General features: G+C 34.4%; 3 protein-coding genes across 3 annotated transcripts; 2 read left to right on the forward strand and 1 right to left on the reverse strand.

Moving 5' to 3' along the window:
- Window positions 1-2381: 2381 nt before the first annotated feature.
- On the reverse strand, window positions 2382-3988 carry LOC140182988 (serine/threonine-protein phosphatase 7 long form homolog). The gene is made up of 4 exons (XM_072230974.1): window positions 3571-3988; window positions 3285-3483; window positions 3080-3167; window positions 2382-2987 (listed from the first exon to the last, which is right to left on the reverse strand). The coding sequence occupies exons 1-4, from the start codon at window positions 3986-3988 to the stop codon at window positions 2382-2384; spliced, it is 1311 nt and encodes a 436-aa protein (XP_072087075.1).
- Window positions 3989-6034: 2046 nt separating this feature from the next.
- On the forward strand, window positions 6035-8476 carry LOC112785239 (uncharacterized). The gene is made up of 2 exons (XM_025828689.3): window positions 6035-6318; window positions 6466-8476. Exon 2 carries the CDS (start codon window positions 6534-6536, stop codon window positions 8196-8198), a length of 1665 nt encoding a protein of 554 aa, XP_025684474.1. The 5' UTR covers window positions 6035-6318; window positions 6466-6533; the 3' UTR covers window positions 8199-8476.
- Window positions 8477-11298: 2822 nt separating this feature from the next.
- On the forward strand, window positions 11299-15982 carry LOC112785545 (protein FAR1-RELATED SEQUENCE 5-like). The gene is made up of 10 exons (XM_025829008.1): window positions 11299-11421; window positions 11875-11940; window positions 12338-12403; window positions 13146-13205; window positions 13311-14056; window positions 14146-14496; window positions 14547-14601; window positions 14800-14859; window positions 14940-15761; window positions 15869-15982. The coding sequence occupies exons 1-10, from the start codon at window positions 11299-11301 to the stop codon at window positions 15980-15982; spliced, it is 2463 nt and encodes an 820-aa protein (XP_025684793.1).
- The last annotated feature ends 2803 nt before the right edge of the window (window positions 15983-18785 follow it).

The following is an 18785-nucleotide window of genomic DNA, read 5'->3' on the forward strand; positions in this document are numbered from 1 at the left end:
AAAATAAATTGACTACAAACAAGCTATTACATAAACATCGTTCCACTCTATAATTATATGATTTTATATATTATTTTTCACATTTAAGAATTATAATTTATATAATTAAATTGATTTTAATTTAATTTTTAATATGTTGCATTTTCTTAAGTTATCCTTGAGTTGTTCCTTTATAAATATTTTAACATTTAATTGAAAGTAGAGAATGATTCAGAGAACAGGAGAATATCTGAATATGCTATTATTTTCTCTATTCTAGAATATGCTTTCTAGGTCATGGAGTAACATTTTTGTTAATAAAAAAATAAAAATTAAAAAAAAAAAAAAAAGAAGAAGCGTCATGCCATACCGTATATGCTATGTTGCCGCGTGCGACGATTGACAAAGCAAGCATCGGAATCGTCATCTCTTCTTTCAGTCTTTCCTATCAAATGGGATAGAAACTTTAGTCAATTTTACGTGAAATTAATGAATTATTAAATGAAAATTTAGTTAAATAATTTAAATTATTTAATAATTTTTAATTATTAACTTCACATAAAATTAACTATATCTAAATTTTTAGGATCAAATATAACATTAGTCTATAAATTTATTTTTTCACAAATTGATAAAAATTCAAATAAAATTAATTTGATGTAAAATTGATAATTAAAAAATTATTAAATAATTTAATAAATTTAAATAAATTATTATTTAATAATTTTTAGTTATTAATTTTACATAAAATTAACTATACTTAAATTAGTCAACAAAAAAATTATACTTAATTTTTTATTTAACAAATATTATATCCTCGTTTTTTAAATTAAATCTAAATTAAGTTTCATCTTGTAATCTTTGTTTTGATTTTTTTTTCACTTTTTATCTTTTTAATTTTTAAACGTGTTAACTTAATTTGCGCACATTTTCCTCTTCTAACTCACTAATTTTTTGGTGTCTCTAACTCACTAATTTGCATATTCATGTTCTTTTTTCTAATCGCACTTTCTTTTTAAATGATTGATATTTAAATCCATAATTTTTTTTTTATAATAACATATTTTGGGCATGTGATTTTTCGTCAATTTTTTTCTCTTTCAAAATTTTTTTGCAAAGAAGAATGTATTCTAAATAAATTAAATAAATGAGATGAAATCGGTTAAACACTGAAACAACATTGCTTACAACATAAAAAATATTTTAGAACAACTCTCAAATTCTATGAAAACAACAAGAAATTCAATCAACACAATAGAAAAGTTCTATGGGAACAACATATAATCCAGTATGACGGCGAATGCTAATGTGCTATGCAAAAAATTAAAAGTATAACGCTTTTTAAATTCTAAAGCACAAATTTTAAATTTTAAACTATAAACTATAAACTTGAGCTATTTATATAAAATATAATAAATAAAAAACTTAAATTTATTTAATTAATAAAAAATATAATACTTTTTACTTAACAGAAAGTATTTTAAGATGAACCCAATATCATTTATCCTAAGTTTTGGATGAAGTCACAGTCGGCTGGCTGGAGACTGCAACAAAGAACATTTCATTATTTTATCATTTTCGGGTATTGACCACATTTTATTTTTGAGTTTCGTTAATATATATTAACTTTTTAAGAATATATATCAAAATTACTATTAACAAAAATTTTTAAATTTTTTTAATAATATATTAAAAAACTAAATTTTGTATGGTTTTGGGTTTTATTAAAAAAAATAAATCTTAACATGTGATTTTATTGTATTTTATAACATTTAATTTTGGGCAAAAAACCATTATAAGCCAATGCCATCTAGAATTTACGTATATAAGCCAAACCGGAAATGGTTTCAGTAATGCGCCAGAACGTATATTAATATAATTCGAACCAACATGGTTCGAACTGCATTTGTTAGTAATTCGAACCAGGGCAGTTCGAATTACAAATTGAATGTTGTTAATAAATCAAACCAAGATGGTTCGAACTTCAAGTGCACATAATTCGAACCAGGATGGTTCGAATTATAGAGAGAGAACGCTGACAAAGTAATTCGAACCAGGCTGGTTCGAATTAAACCAACCATAATTCGAACCAGGCCGGTTCGAATTAGTTGGAGACAGAAGCCTATATATATGTTTCTAAACGTGAGTGGTCTCATTAGAGGGAGTAAGATGGCTAGTGAGGAGAGTTTTGTTGTTTTGAGTATAGCTAGAAATCCCATAAATGCAAAAGTTGATAACTAATTGTCGACATTAAAGTGTTATATGATTCAATGATAATAAATATTCACTGATCCACTAGGTAAATACCAGTTTTCGAAGTACAATAAGATGAACAAATAACAAGGAAAAACAGCCCTAAAGTAACAACAGTAGTCCACATGGGTATCATAAATGAATGAACCCTAACGTCCAAAATACATGAAAAGTAAATCATCTAAACAAGTGGGAGCCCGTACCACAACGACGGGGTACCCGTGGCCTCTGACCTCTGCGGATAAACGGCTCCTCATCCTCGATCTCATTCGCGTCCTCCTGCGGGGCAGGCTGTGCGGGTGGCGTAAAATGGACGGGTGCTGTGAGGCCTCAACAGGAATAGCAACGGCTCTCGGATCCCCCAAGTCCGGATCCGGAGACAAGAACCTCTTCCCGTGCTGACTCCACCACTCCAGGAACTCATGCGACGGACCAGGGTCAGCAACAACATCGAACCTCAGCACGCTCTCCGCACGGGACTCCCATTGGAGATGCCACTTCTGCAAATGGTACGGGAACCATCGATCTCCGCCTCTGCCGTCCTTCGACATCAGAAAGTCGATGTTCAGGGCGGGATGTGGACGGGGCTGCACCCCTCCAAACTGCGGAAGAACTCTATCTATCTGATGCCACTCTATGACGGTAAAGTAGATAAGCGACGTAACAGACTGCCATAGCGCCATATGCCGAGGCTCCAAAACCTCTGGATGCACAACCTGAAGTACGTCGGGGCTGCTGTACGGCATCCAGATAAACTGCACCAAGAACTATACAGTGTCAGGGCAACTCATGAACCCAACTCGTAAAGTGTGGTTAAATAAAGAAACTTATTAAGTAACATACTAACCTCTCTATCCTGCAACCGGTCTATCCAGAGCCTCCACATCTGAACTCTAGGACCCTTCTCGCTACTGGAAGGGTTGTAACCTGACCACCTGCATCATACGCATGTCTTACCGCTACTTAAATGTGTGTTTAGGGTATCTAATACATTATAAATGAACACGTAGTTACGTATAGTAAATTGAAATAGACAAGGCTTAGTACAGTACCTCGAGGCCAATGGCCAGCTGAACGTCTCAAACCCTGCAGGCCTAAACCGAGGAAATCGCCAGAAAATCCATGACTGAAGTAGCTGAAGTGGGCCCGCTAGCTTGATAACATTTCTGTTCGCCACTCGGCACATGCACCGGTACAACCATGCCAGTGCTGCAGAACCCCAGCTGTAGGTCCCCATCTCCTCCAGCCTAGCTACAAACGGAAGCCATCTGATGTGAATGCGGTTGCCAGACTTGTCCGCAAACAGCTGCGTGCCCAACAACATCATGATGTACGCACGGGTATATCGACGCACAGTCTCCTCATCAACTCCCTCCGGGCACTCACCAAAAGTCTCCTGAAACCAGCTGCAGTTGACCGCGTACTTCTGAACCTGGCTAGGAGGAGGTACCACTCCAAGCAACTCCTCGAACCACACCCAGGCTGGACGGCCACCCTGGATGTATATCTGAAACTCTGATAGGCAGCCGCTGACGTAACGCCCGTCCACTGGCAAACCCAGCTGATATGCCACGTCCTGGAGTGTGATCGTGTACTCTCCGAACGGCATATGAAACGTGTGCGTTTCCGGACGCCATCGCTCGACGAACGCACTGACAAGGGCCTCGTCCAACCGGAACCATCTATCGTTCAGCCTTGCAAGATGGTATAGACCGGCCATCTGCAGGTACGGAACGTATCTGTCATCGAGGAGCATGCCCTGCTGCCGACGCATGCTCCTGATGCATCTCTGAGGCTGCGGAAGAAATGAACCGCATTATTAGAACCAACTTAATTACCAGTGACAAACTTAATCAACAAGATAATTCGTAAACCAAAAAATCGTACTAAATATGACCGCTTAAAAATCCAAGAACGAGAACTACTTGCATAAAAAACTAACATAAGAAACCAGCATAAACCACTGACATGAAAGATCTAACATAAAACAACCACAACTAAACCGCTAACATAAACCACTAACATAAACCACTAACGTCAACCTCTAAGATAAACCGCTAACATAAACCGTTAACGTAAACCACTTACATAAACCACTGAGATAAACCACCAACATAAACCACTAAGATAAACCACCAACATAAACCACTAACATAAACCACTAACGTAAACCACTAACATAAACCACTAACATAAACCACTAACATAAACCGTTAACGTAAACCACTTACATAAACCACTAAGATAAACCACCAACATAAACCACTAACATAAACCATTAACGGAAACCACTAACATAAACCACTAACATAAACCACCAACTAAACCACCATCTAACCCGCATGGAAAACCACTAAGTCACATGTAGCGGTAGAACAAAGTTATTTCCGTACTAACCTCCTCGTTGATGACCCCAGCTATATGGGCGACTCCGTCCAAGCGATATAACCGTGCCGGATCGTCCCCCATCAGCAGAGTATTTCGTTCAGGTCTTCGTCGAAGAGAATCTGGGTCATTTTCTCTGAGATTTGGTGGGGTAGGGGAAGGTGAGAATGGTTCGAATGAGGCTGATTCGAACTCCTTATATAGCCGAATCACTAGTAATTCGAACCAGGGTGGTTCGAATTATTAAGAACCCAGCATAAGTGTAATTCGAACCAGGGTGGTTCGAATTACTTGAAGACTTTACTTACCTATAATTCGAAATGAGCTAGTTCGATTTACGTGGAGAAGGAGTTCGAACCTTGCTGGTTCGAATTACAACCAACTTTTCATCAACCTAATTCGAACTTGACTGGTTCGATTTACTAAGGATTCTAATTCGAACCGAGCTGGTTCGAATTACATATATATAGCTCCTGGCTCATTACTGAAACGAATTTCAATTTGGCTTATTTACGTAGTTCTCAACTTGCCTTGACTTATTCTAGTTTTTTGCCCTTTAATTTTGGTGTCTTAGCGACAAAGCACTTTGGTTGGATCATTCAAATAACCACACCCCAATAAGAGAAATGCTAAAAAATTATCAAAATTTATTATTTTTTGTTATTATTTAATTATTAACTTAATTTTTGTAGTTTAGTTTTTTTAGTCTAATAATTTAATATCATAGTTTATCATATAGTCTTAAATATTAATAGCTAACTAATAGTCAAAAATAATAAATTTTAATGATTCTCTAATATTTTTCTATATATTATTAGTAAAAATTATTTTATATGATTATTTAATTAAATTTTATGTCTGCATATATTTGTTTAAGTGATGAATTTAAAAGATTATTACTTTTGTTGATATATTAATACATCAAGATTAAATTTTATTAAAAAAATTGTTAACAAATATATTTTAATTTGTTAAAAATAAAAAATTAAAATATTTAAAAAATGTTTATACATGTAATATCATTGAAATTGTAAATCATATTTTTATAAATTTTATTTTACCTTTGAAACTTCATCAAAACTTTGCAGTTTATATATAAATAGTTTTTTTTTTTAATCGAAGATATTAAAAAGTGTCCTAAGATAATAACAACGTTATTTATACAGTTTTTTAATAGACATTTTTAGGTGTTTTATACACTATTTTAGTAAACAATAGGAATAAAATGTTTTCTAAAATCATTTTTGATGGGCACAACACAACACAGCAAAAGCGACAAGTTTAATTTATATAGTTTGCCGTAACAATTAACAATCCAATTTTTTTATATTTTGTATTTATTACTATTGGGAATAACGTTGAATCTAAAACCTGCAGGTTGCTATAAAAAATGTTACTAAAACCCGTCAAGATCCCCAATTTTTAATTGTCTAAAAACTCTGAAACCCAAACCTCTTCTCATCGGCATAGCAAATTTCTAAGTATAGAACCTTCTTTTACTAAATGAAGATGATTCATAATGTTTAGCCTACATGTCTTTTTTCCATTGATTCCGCTCCCTAGTATCTTGTGATATCACGAAATTCTCGGCTTCATGATCAATCTTAATTATATATCATTACCTTATTTTCTCCATCAAAACTTTCTTGATTCATTTCCTAACAAAATCATCAAGAAGAAGAATCAGCACCTAAAGTCCTCGTGAGTCCTTAACACCTATCAATTTATTTATTTATTTATTAAGTTTTCTTTCTTTTTCTTCTTCTTCAATTATTGCATGCAAAATCATGATGTGGACTTTGATTTAATTCGATTTGATTCTGACATATGTTGTTGGTTTTTGAAAAGGGTATATCTACCTTGTTGTGATTGTGAATGTGATTTGTGATCAATAACAATACTGGTAGATATTGAAAATGCAACAACACTCTTATAGTAACCAAAAAATGGAGGAGCAAATGAGAAAAGCTGAGGAATCATCATGGCTAGGAACCAAGAGAGGAAAATTTGGCATGAAAGATAACAACAGCAACAGCAAGAAGTACTCTTCTTCCTTCGACAAACTGAAGAGGGAGTTAGACGATCGGAGATATTCCGAGGAGATGGCAATGAGCACTGTTTCCGATTTTAAAAGGAGGGTTCTAGAATTGGAAACCGAGCTCAACAAGAGAAAAGAATCCGAGGCAAATTTGTTTGAAACTTTGGTTGTCCAGACAAAGCAACTTGAACAAAGCAAGATTTTTCTCGAAGAGTCGAAAATCGAAGTTGCTTCTCTCAAAGAGAAGATAAAAGCAATTCAACAGGATGGAATCGAAAAAGAGGCGAAGTTGAGTGCAATACAAGGAATTCAAGATGGTGAGGCACTTTCTTCCAAGTTATATGATCTTATTGAAGAAGTGAACTCATTGAAGAATGAGTTAAAGCTGGCAACGGAGGCAGAAGAGAATAGCAAGAAGGCTATGGATGACTTAGCGTTCGCGCTTAAAGAAGTCGCAACCGAGGCAAACCAAGTGAAGGCCAAGCTTACATTGAGCCAAGTTGAACTCGAGCACGCGAAGGGCGAAGCAGAGAGATGGAGGGCAATGATGGAAAGCACGGAAGAGAAGTATAAGGAGGCTCTTGAGATGACAAGGAAAGAAGCAGATAGATACCAGAACACGGTTGAGAGGCTAAGATTGGAGGCAGAAGAATCTCTCTTAGCATGGAATGTAAAGGAAACAGAGTTTGTGAATTGCATTAAGAGGGCTGAAGAGGAAAGGTTGCTTGCGCAACAAGAAAACGCTCGATTGCTTGAATTGCTTAGGGAAGCGGAGAGCAAATCAAAGGATGACAACCATAAACTTCGTGACATACTCAAACAGGCCTTGAATGAGTCCAACGTGGCGAAAGAAGCCGCGGAGATCGCTAGGGCCGAGAATGCTAGGCTGCAGGATAGCCTAGCATTGCTAGTGCAAGAAAACGAGATGCTAAAGATTCATGAAGCTGCGTCATTTGAAAACATCAGGGAGTTAAAGCGAATGCTTTCAGAATCTACCTTAAAGGAGTATAGAAATGAGGAATTTCAGAAGTCATTTTTGTCATCGTCATCAACGAAAGAATTGGGAAGAAGTAGATCCAGAACTAATAATTTGTCAATGGATCAAAGAGATTCTACTACCAAACAGACTAGGAGTTTGAGCAAAACTTTTAGTCTTAATCTTAAGGATATGATAATGAGTCCCAGTAGACAACAACAAAAGGTGGTAGGAAACAATAACAATAATGAAGATGCTTCAAACAGAGAAAGTCCAAGTGAGGATTCACTACTAAAGGGTTCAATTTTTGATGAGGTGGATTCATCTGATTCAGGATCCAATCACTATGATTATTTAGATATGGGAACTCCAGATATGGAGCTTTATCAGGCAGATGAATCTTTTACTGATTCTGAGAGTGAGAGAAACACAAGGAAGAGAAGGGCTTTGCTTAGAAGGTTTGGTGATCTCATAAGAAGAAAGAGTTCTCATACCAATTATCCAACCACAAGGTCAAAGGAATCATCCATTGTTGAGGAACATCAGCTACAAAACATGAATTGCTAAAAAGGTTCATCAAATAAGGCTATTATGTATATATTTGTATGGAATTGGATTTTCTACTATTTTCATCAAATTTGTTTGTTCTTTTTATTTTCACTTTTAGTTCATGGCGTGGAAGAAGAATTACATGTACTGTTTCTTCCATTTTGTAAATATATTTATTTTGATTCTCACTTGGAGATTCAACCAAAGTAAATATAATAATTGGTTTAGATTATCACTTGTATTATTTGACCATATATATGTAAATAAATGGAAATTTATAATAATTTTAGAGTAGACTATTTAATCTTACACGGCAAATGTTAGAGTTCGTAGACTTTTGTTTTGTCATACAAATTCTCTGAAATTTCTGAGTATTCCGGTTTTATTGCTTTGAATTTTTTTCTTTAATATATGATTATTAGTTTGGACGTTGATCAATTCATGTATATTAGTATATGCTATACTTCCGTGCACTTTGAGTTTGAAAAAGTCTAGAGCAGATTTAGACGAAACAGGCGGTTTTATTCTAAAAAAATTAGAAATATGTACAAACTAGAATCAAGTATTATAATAGCATAAGGCAATGAGTTCAAATGGTATAATTTTCTCATATTCACTTAAGAGGTTGTGAATTTGAGTCTTCCTATCTTTGATAAAAAAAAATATTATAATAGCATAAATAAATAAATAAACAAATAAATAAATATTAACCATGTTCTTATATAGCTACATAGTATTTTTCTATAACTCATCCACTTTGGAATGACCTCATGCCTTTCTTGATTTGATGAGATATTATAGTTAAAAAATAATATAAAATATAAATATTTATAAAAGACAATCTAATATTTAAATTAGTGTTTAGAATAATCTCAAAAATTAAAAATTGAATTTCAAAAGTATACTTTTTTTGAAGATGTTATCTTTTTATAAATATTACAAAAAAGTAGTTGTTAATTAATTATGATAGACTATATAATATTTTTTTATAATAAAGACCAAATTATAGAGTAATTAAGACTGGATTATAACGAGTATATTATAACTCCCGAATTTGTGAGAGATTTTTTTAATAAATCACGTTGAACTTAAAAAGGAAGTTTCGACTTAGAGCATCTCCAACGGGTTAAATTTTGGAACTTAGTTACTATTTTGTCAGAGAGAAAAGAGAATTGGAGCGTTGGAATGGAACTCAAGTGAGTTCCTTTACTCATTTCAAGACGAGGGAGTCCCTCTCAATGGGGACTCTCATTAGCCAATCCACACTTGCCAAATGGCAAGTTAGGTTAAAAATAAATAATTGTATAAAATATTAATTAATTAAATAGTTATGTTAATTAATTAAATAATTATATTAAATAATTAAATAATAATTAATTTAATAATAATGATAATAATTAATTATATTAAATATTAATATTTTTATTTAATTAATAATTTATATTAATTATTTAACTAATAATTAATTAAGTAATTAAATTATAATTAATTTATTAATAATTATAATAATTAATTAGATTAAATAATTAAATTTTATTTAATTAATAATTTATATTAATTATTTATATCATAATTAATATTAAATATTATTTATATTTATATTATTATATTAAATTAGCCATTGCATAACTAGCCGTTGTAAAATTAGCCGTTAGAAACTAGCCGTTACTATGTTACCGTTATTATTAATAAATTAATATTTTGTTACTCTATATATACCACTTAGATATACTTCTATTCTCACACTCTCTACTACTCTTCTTCATTTTCTTCCAAGTTTACGAAATCAAAGTTCTGCTACTATTATTTTTTGTTCGAAAAAATGGATCCAAACCAACTCAACTCTTTCTTCAATTACTTACAAAACTTTCCTCAAATTCCAAATACATATGGCAATTTCACAATGCTTGTCGTCAACTATAGAGTTTAATTATGTTTTTCTTTGTATTAAGTAATTTTACAAATTAGTATAACCTCAAATTATATATTGTGTATTATTGTTATATATGAATTTATTTAATATTAATATTTTTTAATAGTGAATTATTTTTAAATTTAAATATTTAAATTACATTATTGAAAAAAATTAATTACATTAATTTTAAGTATTTTAATAAATTAATTAAGTGGAATCATAACAGATACTAAAATTAGTTCCTCCTAATGGAGAAGAGAAAGATATTTTGAGTTTCTATTTATTATTTATGACGTAAAAGTTGATGTGGAGTTACTTTTTATAACAGATAGATCATAAATAGAAACTAAAATAAATTTTCTATTGGAAATGGTCTTACAACTTGGTTGTCAACTAGAGATAATGAGCTCTAAGTTTAATATAATTTATTGAAAAAAAAGGAATAATGAATAATTTAATTGGTATTCTCCTGGTCTGAAAAGCATTAATTACTTTTTGTATTTCTCTTCCAATTACTTCTCCAAAGCGGGTTCTTTACTTTCCATCTTCATATAAAACTACGTGCTTTGAAGAAGTTACTTAAAAATGAGTCAAAGACGTCAGTGGTTCTTTTTCGAGGAAAACTTATTTTGCATTTTCAACTTCACTTTTCTTTTATTTAAAAAGGAAAAGTACGTTATCAAGAGAGAATCTGTGAACTATTACCAACACAAATTAAAAAAAAATTAAAATAAATTTAAATAATTAAATTAGGTTTAATGTGGGGTTCATGAAAAACATTTTGAAAAAGTAAGAAAATGGTAAACATGGATCAAGTTAACCTTAAACCAGAGAAACTAAATATCCCAACCTTTTCAAGCAATCTCTTTTCTAAGAAACTATCGCCAAACGTCTCTCTCGTACAATTGGCCAAAATTTTTAGTCACCGGGACGCCGCCGTGCCCAATCCGCCAGTGACCGTCTCTCTCCCGGATTCCAATTAGATACACCAACAGCCTCGTGGAAGATAGATGCGACGTGCGTGCATGGTGGTGTCGTGAAACCGTTGTGCCGTGAACTATACCAGGTAATATCTCCGTCCTGATTTTAGTAACATCAATAAGAATCTGCAATAGCCTTTCCATTTGCGACATAGACTCTTCCTGGAGCACCGATTTCCGGTGTATGTGTCTGTGTTGAAGGCGAGTGCATCACAATATGTCCATGGATACACCAATTTTTGAAGAAGCATTGTCCGGCAGTGCGTATGACGTGAGGGAGAATTCTATTTTTACCGACGTTAATGTTCTGTGTTTGAGTGAACATGACACACCACATGTAGAACAGGTAATTCTTCTTTTAGTGGCGTCTTTGCTTAGGCCTTCCAGCAACCTTTTTTTAATGTTTTACATCATGAGTTATTAACAGGGATTCAGATGTGTCTTGTTTATTTTTTCTATTTTTTTCTCAACTTAATTTGCTTAATGTGACTTTTTTATAGTGACTTAATGTGTCTTGTAGTGAATTTTCTTGTGATATACATAGCAATAAATTCAGTTGACAATGACAATATATTTTGAGCAATGCATTGAGATCCATGTGTTTTTTATTAGATATTTGTGATTTTAGGAATGGTTAAATAAGCTTTATATTAGCAAATTGAATTTGTATTTTTTGACTCTATAATTTTTATTTGAGAGTACACCAACTTATTCTTGCATGTGTCTTGTTCATTTTAGATCATTCATTCATATTTTTTTTTCTCAGTTTAAGTTGCTTAATGTGTGTTGTTCATGATAGGTTAATGTGTCTTTTGGTGAATTTTCTTGTGATACATTGAGCCATATATTTAAGTTGAGAATGAGTGTATATTTTAAGCATACATAGTCTTTCTTGTTTATTTTTAGCAATACTCAGTGATTTTTTTTTTTTAACTTAATTTGCTTAATGTGACTTTTTTATAGTGACTTAATGTGTCTTGTAGTGAATTTTCTTGTGATACACATAGCAATAAATTCAGTTGAGAATGACAATCTATTTTCAGCAATGCATTCATATCCATGTGTTTTTTACTAGATATTTGCGATTTTAGGAATGGTTAAACGAGCTTTATATTAGCAAATTGAATTTGTATTTTTTGGCTCTATAATTTTTATTTGGGAGTACACCAACTTATCCTTGCATGTGTCTTGTTCATTTTAGTATCATTCACTCCTATTTTTTTTCTCAGTTTAATTTGCTTAATGTGTGTTGTTCATGGTAGGTTAATGTGTCTTTTGGTGAATTTTCTTGTGATACATCGAGCCACATATTTAAGTTGAGAATGAGTGTATATTTTAAGCATACATAGTATTTCTTGTTTATTTTTAGCAATACACTGTGTGTTTTTTTTCAACTTAATTTGCTTAATGTGACTTTTTCATATTGATTGAATGTGTCTTGTACTGAGTTTTCTTGTGATACACATAGCAATAAATTCAGTTGAGAATGACTATATATTTTGAGCAATGCATTGAGATCGATGTGTTTTTTATTAGATATTTGCTGTTTCAGAAATGGTTAAATGAGCTTTATATTAGCAAATTAAATTTGTATTTTTTTGGCTCTATATTTTTTATTTGGGAGTACACCAGCTAATCCTTAGATGTGTCTTGTTCATTTTAGCATCATTCACTCATATTTTTTTTCTCAGTTTAATTTGCTTAATGTGTGTTGTTCATGGTAGGTTAATATATTTATTACAGGAAAAATATAGTAATTTTTTAAAAAGTAAAAATTTGGTTTGTCCATTAGTAGGTATTATCAAAAGTTAGCAGGGATACACTTTATTGCATGAATTGTATTTTATTATTTCTTAGTTTAGCATGTGGAGATGATGTTTCCAGCTATGAATTTTTTTTTATTTTTTTAATTTTTTTTATGGTTTTGATTATCGATAGTACTTTTTTATACCAGTTTAGTTTGGGTTGTCAATTAGTAGGTATTTTCTGTTTGTTGGCAAAGTATTTTATTAGTGTTGAATGGTCGATGTGTATCTTGTTTGGTGATATGTCCTCGTTTATCGATTTTAGGGGAAAGAATCTGAAGACGCTATTCAGAAAAAGGATGATGCTACGGTAAGCAATAATGAGGTGTGAAATATATTTTATTCTTCTCGCAAAACTAGTGACATATTGGAAATTGTTTAGATTGATGTGGTTTGTGTTGAGTGATGCGTTTTCTGATTGGATTTGCAGGTCCCGGATCACACTGGAATTCCAATGGAGAAAATTCCGTACGTAGGATTGAGATTTGATTCGTTACAGCGGGCACAAGAGTTCTATTCTAATTATGCGAAGAAAGTTGGGTTTGTGACGAGGATTAGGAATACAAACTTTGACAAGACCAGGAAGGAATTAAAGGTACCTATTAATCAATCGATACACTGTAGTCGTGAAGGTTATCGGGAATCTCGAGTGAAGGTAGCAATGCGGGTAAAGAGAATAACAATAGCTGGGTGCAAAGCAAGGATGTACGTGATGCTTGATAGGCATAATGATAATTGGCTGGTGACCAAATTAGAATTGAAGCACACCCACGCGTGTTCTGCCGAGCAAGCTGTGCATTACAGTGAGTACAGGGAACTGACCATGCATGCCAAGTGTGTGATTCAGAACAACGATGAGGCTGGCATACGGCCTAACAAGACTTATCTCGCACTGGCAAATGAGGTTGGTGGGTCATCAAAGTTGGGTTACTCAGAAAAGGATGTTAGAAACTATATAACGAGGAATTTGTGCTGTGCTGATGTAAACGAAGATGTGAAGGAAATGATTAGATATTTCATGCGAATGAGAGATATAAACCCGAATTTCTTCTATGCAGTTGATGTGGACGAAACTAACAAGGTTAAGAGTGCGATATGGGTAGATGCAAGATGCAGGGCATCGTATGAATATTTTGGAGATGTGGTATCATTTGATACAACGTACAGAAGGAACAAGTATGTTTGTGTTTTTGTCTCCATTATAAGGGGTTTACATTTTTCCAACAATATTGTGATTTAGTAATTTTTGGCTGTCTTTATTGCAGGCATGGACTTCCGTTTACATCTTTCGTTGGTGTCAACCATCACGGCAAGTCCACACTACTCGGATGTGCTTTGTTGGGTAATGAGGAAATTCCTAGCTTTGAGTGGGTCTTTAAAAACTGGTTAAATTGCATGGGAAATTCCCCACAAGCCATCATCACGGACCAGTGCAAATCCATATTTGGCGCAATTAAGAATGTCTTCCCAAATACTAGACACCGATGGTGTATATTGCACATAATGAAGAAGATACCACATAAGCTCAGAGGATATGCTAAATACAGAGAAATAGATGATAAAATGCATGGCACTGTTTGGAATGCCCGTTCTGAAGAGTCTTTTGAGAAAGATTGGTGTGCATTCGTTAATGAGTTTAACCTACACAAAAATAAATGGCTATCAGGTTTGTGCTTTATAGTGATCTTGTATTATTTTTGGATGGTGGGTATGTTTGGAAGGTTCGGTTTTTACTTTACTCGATTTCAGCCACCGTTGTTATCGGATGATGGGTAACCTATTTGGATACTTTTACGAAAATTTTTTATTTGAGACGTCGATGTATAGTTGGTTCACTAAGTCTTTAGTGGTGTACTGTGATGTAGCTATTTATTCATGATGATGATTCCCGATTTGATATGTATGTTTTGGTTTTGTAGACCTTTACGAAGATCGGAGAATGTGAGTTCCAATATATTTCCAAGGTGAATTTTGGGCTGGTATGAGAAGTACCCAACGGAGTGAGAGTATGCACGCCTTTTTCGGTGGTTACCTGCATTGTAAAAGTGGACTGGTTCAGTTCGTGCATGAGTATGATAATGTGCTTGGGAACAAAAAGCAAAAAGAACTGGAGGATGATGCTGCAGACTCTAAAGGAGTTGTTCCATGTTCATCGAGCTCTACAATTGAAAGACAATTTCAGCGTGAGTACACAACCTCTAAGTTTAGAGAAGTCCAACATGAATTCAGTAAAAGAGGGGATTGTTTAGTCTGTGGGGTCACTCAAGAGGGTGATTTGTTTCGGGTGACCGTCAACGAGCAATACCTATTGTATGGGGAGCCCAGATCTTGGAAGTACAGTGTTGAGTTTGACTCCAAGACACACAAGATTCGGTGCGAATGCAACATGTTTGGCTCAAGAGGTATTATTTGTTGCCACTGTCTTGCTGTGTTGTTTTATTATGGAGTAGACACAGTACCATCTTGCTATGTTATCCATCAATGGAGCAAGAATGTACAGCGAAAACACACCTTCATCAAGAGCAGCCATGATGAGAAGCGATCGGATGAAAGCCACAACTTATTTAGACGACTGTGTTCACACTTCTACAATGTAGCACAAGATTTTGTGACATGTGAAGAAGAAGCGGCCATGTTACATTCGGGTCTTGATCAGTTAAGGTCAAAGTTGCTTGACTGTCGTGCGAACTTGCTGTCCAGGCGTGTTCCAAGTTCACAAAATAGCACGGTCACACAGGGCGACCCCCATCTTGGTGAATCTGACATCCAAGGTCCTTCAAGGGTTTCAACGAAGGGTCGGCCGAGAATGAAGAGGCTTGGATCTGAACTCGACGCCTCAATCAAGAACTCTATGCGAAGAAAAAAGAAGAATCCACCGCTGGTAAGCATTTCCTTTTTCCATTGTTTCAAACCACTTGATAACCTGACTAAATGGATAAAGTTGTTAGTGTTATTCACTCTTTGTCTATGCATGTTTGTTATATTTAGGATGTTCATCAAGCATTGAATCAAGATGTAGCGAGTTGTTCTGCTAGGAGAGCGAATGAATCACAGGAACATGGCGGGTTCCTGTCGTTGTTAAACTCATTTCGGCCTACTTAAAAGATTTTTTAATATAGATTTGTATGGAGATATCCCTTTATTAAGAGTAACCTTTTTACTCTAATCATTGCCAATTTATTCAGGTTGTTAAATAAATAAACATTGTTAACAACGATATATCATTATTTATTGAGTTTATGTTCATTGATTAATATTGTTAACTCCTGATAAGTTTGTTAACTTTAAAATTTGCTAAGCATTGAAGGTTATGTGAAATTGATTAACAAACACGTAAGACACATCTCGCGGAAGACACATCCATATGGATATACTTAATTTAAAGTTATAATCGCAGAAGACACATCTAGCAGAATACACTAAAGACACATTCGTAAAAGACACATCTCGTAAAAGACACATATCGTAGAAGACACATCCCGATGGAGACATTTCCTAGAAAGTCACAACTAGAAGACACTTCCTGGAACAAGACACATCCCTATGAAGACACATTCGTAAAAGATACATCACGTAGACGACACATCCCTGTGAAGACACCTCGTAAAAAGTCACTGCTAGAGGACACTTCTTGAAAAAGACACATCCATATCTAGCCACTAGCAACATGTCACAGCAGAAAACACCTCTCCCAGAAAAGATACATCTGAATTTAAATAACATCCGAACCAAAACATTGGTAAAAAACACATGTATTGGGTGACAGACCTATGGAAAGCCACCTGTAAGAATCCACAGCTAAAACAGACACATAAATTAGAATTTACACCTCCACCAGAACAGAGTTCTATTTTCAGTCACCTGCGTGCAAAATATGAGTAACAATGCATGACTAAGATAAGTAGAGACATCCAGAGACATGTAGGAACCTCAACAGGTGTATTCATTGACAACAATTACACTTAGAGAATGCATTAGTTGTCGAGCCTGTGCACAAAATTATCCCAAACCAAGGTGCAAAAGACAAAATCCATATAAACATGAAATGCATTATCGTTGAATTAACCAACAAAGTTTGTCAAGGTCTATAGTGCAACTACCTATAAACAACCTAACAATCCAAAATAAATAGTCCCATTGTGTAGGAAAAGTAATTTGTCTAGTCCCAACAAAATATAGCATAGGATGTGAGGATATTCCCTCCACATGTAAACAAGGAGTTATCTGGAGCCTTCAACTACCCATATGTTAGATCCTTTTGGTGGACTTTTTCTTCGGCTTTCCTCCAACCCGCCGAAGTATGCTCTTTGTATCAAGAGCTGTGAATGGAGTTCTAACCTCCATACGTTTGTTCCTTGGTTGGTTGCGGCGCACAGGAGGTAGAGCACGGCTATCAAGGGCATTCAAGGCAGCTCCAATGGATATATTCTTGTGACATAGGATGATATCCAATATTATTTCCAGCCTATATAACTTGACGACGTCTTGCATATAAAAATCAATGTTAAAGAAATGCTTATCGGTACAGACATTGACATTTGAATACAAAATATGGTAATAAGGTATATAGGTTAGCGAGCTCACATATTCCCAGTCATTTAGTTTCTTGTCTTCGGTCCAGTACTCCATGTATTTTATTGTATACACACCACAGTCAAATCTAAGCGAACGGAAAAAATGTAATTTTATTAGTGGAACAACCCAATGTAACTAAACAATTAATATATTGCGAGTTCTTGGAGGGAAGAGTCACCCATTTGGCTGAATTGGCACAGAGGCATAAGTGCAAGGCAGGCCTTTTTGTGTGGGCCTATAAGTTGGGATGGCCACTTGTGCAATGTCTTCAATGATACTCGCCTAAGACACAAATTACTAAACTTAAACGGAATACTAGAAGAACGGTTAAATAGAGCTTAATAGGGATGAGCTGGTGAGGTACCGCATATGAATCTAGCCTGCTCCGTGCTGTATCAGGTTTACTGTATATGCTATCCAGTACAAACATCCTTTTTCCAGATACATCAAATGCATACACCAACCAGTGACGGGTGATACATACAGGAAAAAACCACTGCACAACCAACCATTGTAACTAGGTATATTACTTGCATTTACAAAGAAAAACAAATATCTTTTGTGATAGTGCTACGATTATAGTAAGTTATTGCACTGCAAACATACGTACCCAATTTCTATTTGAAGCGATTTCCTTGTCGAAATAACTAGTATCAGCACCAAAGTTTTGACCCAATCCGACATACGTTGGATTCGGTCCATCATGATAGTTTTCCAGATTCTTTGGTACCAAAACCATTTCCTGTACAAGTACGAATTATCAAAAGTTCATAAACTGTACTGTAAATAAATCTTTAATATTGACGTTTCCTTACCAGAATCCCGGGACACACGCAATAAAAGTCACGCGTGAATCTTTTGAGACCTGAATCATTGAATGCGCAACACATCCAGTATACAACCTACATAACCGATTTGTAAACTCATCAATGTCGACAATGCGTGAGCAACAAACAAAATGCAAAAACATGATTTTTCGTTACATACCTTGTTATTTAGCCATGCACGTGGTCTCAGTGTGCACACATCCTTCCTTGATAGCACTAGGTGTGGTCTACCCTCATATGACACCAAAATTTCGTGGCTATCAAGAGAAGTGTTCACAGCCCATCCTCTAATTCTTTGTTCTTCCCGCTCGGTGATTTTCCGACCCCGAAGTAATGGATGAATAGGTCGGGGAGGAGAGGGTGAGGGTGATTTAAAGAGTTGCGTTAGACCAAGAGAGAAAGAGGGGCGTTATGGACTTGGAGTGCGGTAGGAAGAACCTCTAGGAATGATTGCCTGGATCGGGTCTATGCTAACGGGTCTCGATGGGTAAACGCCTTTTTCT

The sequence above is a fragment of the Arachis hypogaea genome, chromosome 20, assembly GCF_003086295.3.
Source record: "Arachis hypogaea cultivar Tifrunner chromosome 20, arahy.Tifrunner.gnm2.J5K5, whole genome shotgun sequence".
Taxonomy (NCBI): domain Eukaryota; kingdom Viridiplantae; phylum Streptophyta; class Magnoliopsida; order Fabales; family Fabaceae; genus Arachis; species Arachis hypogaea.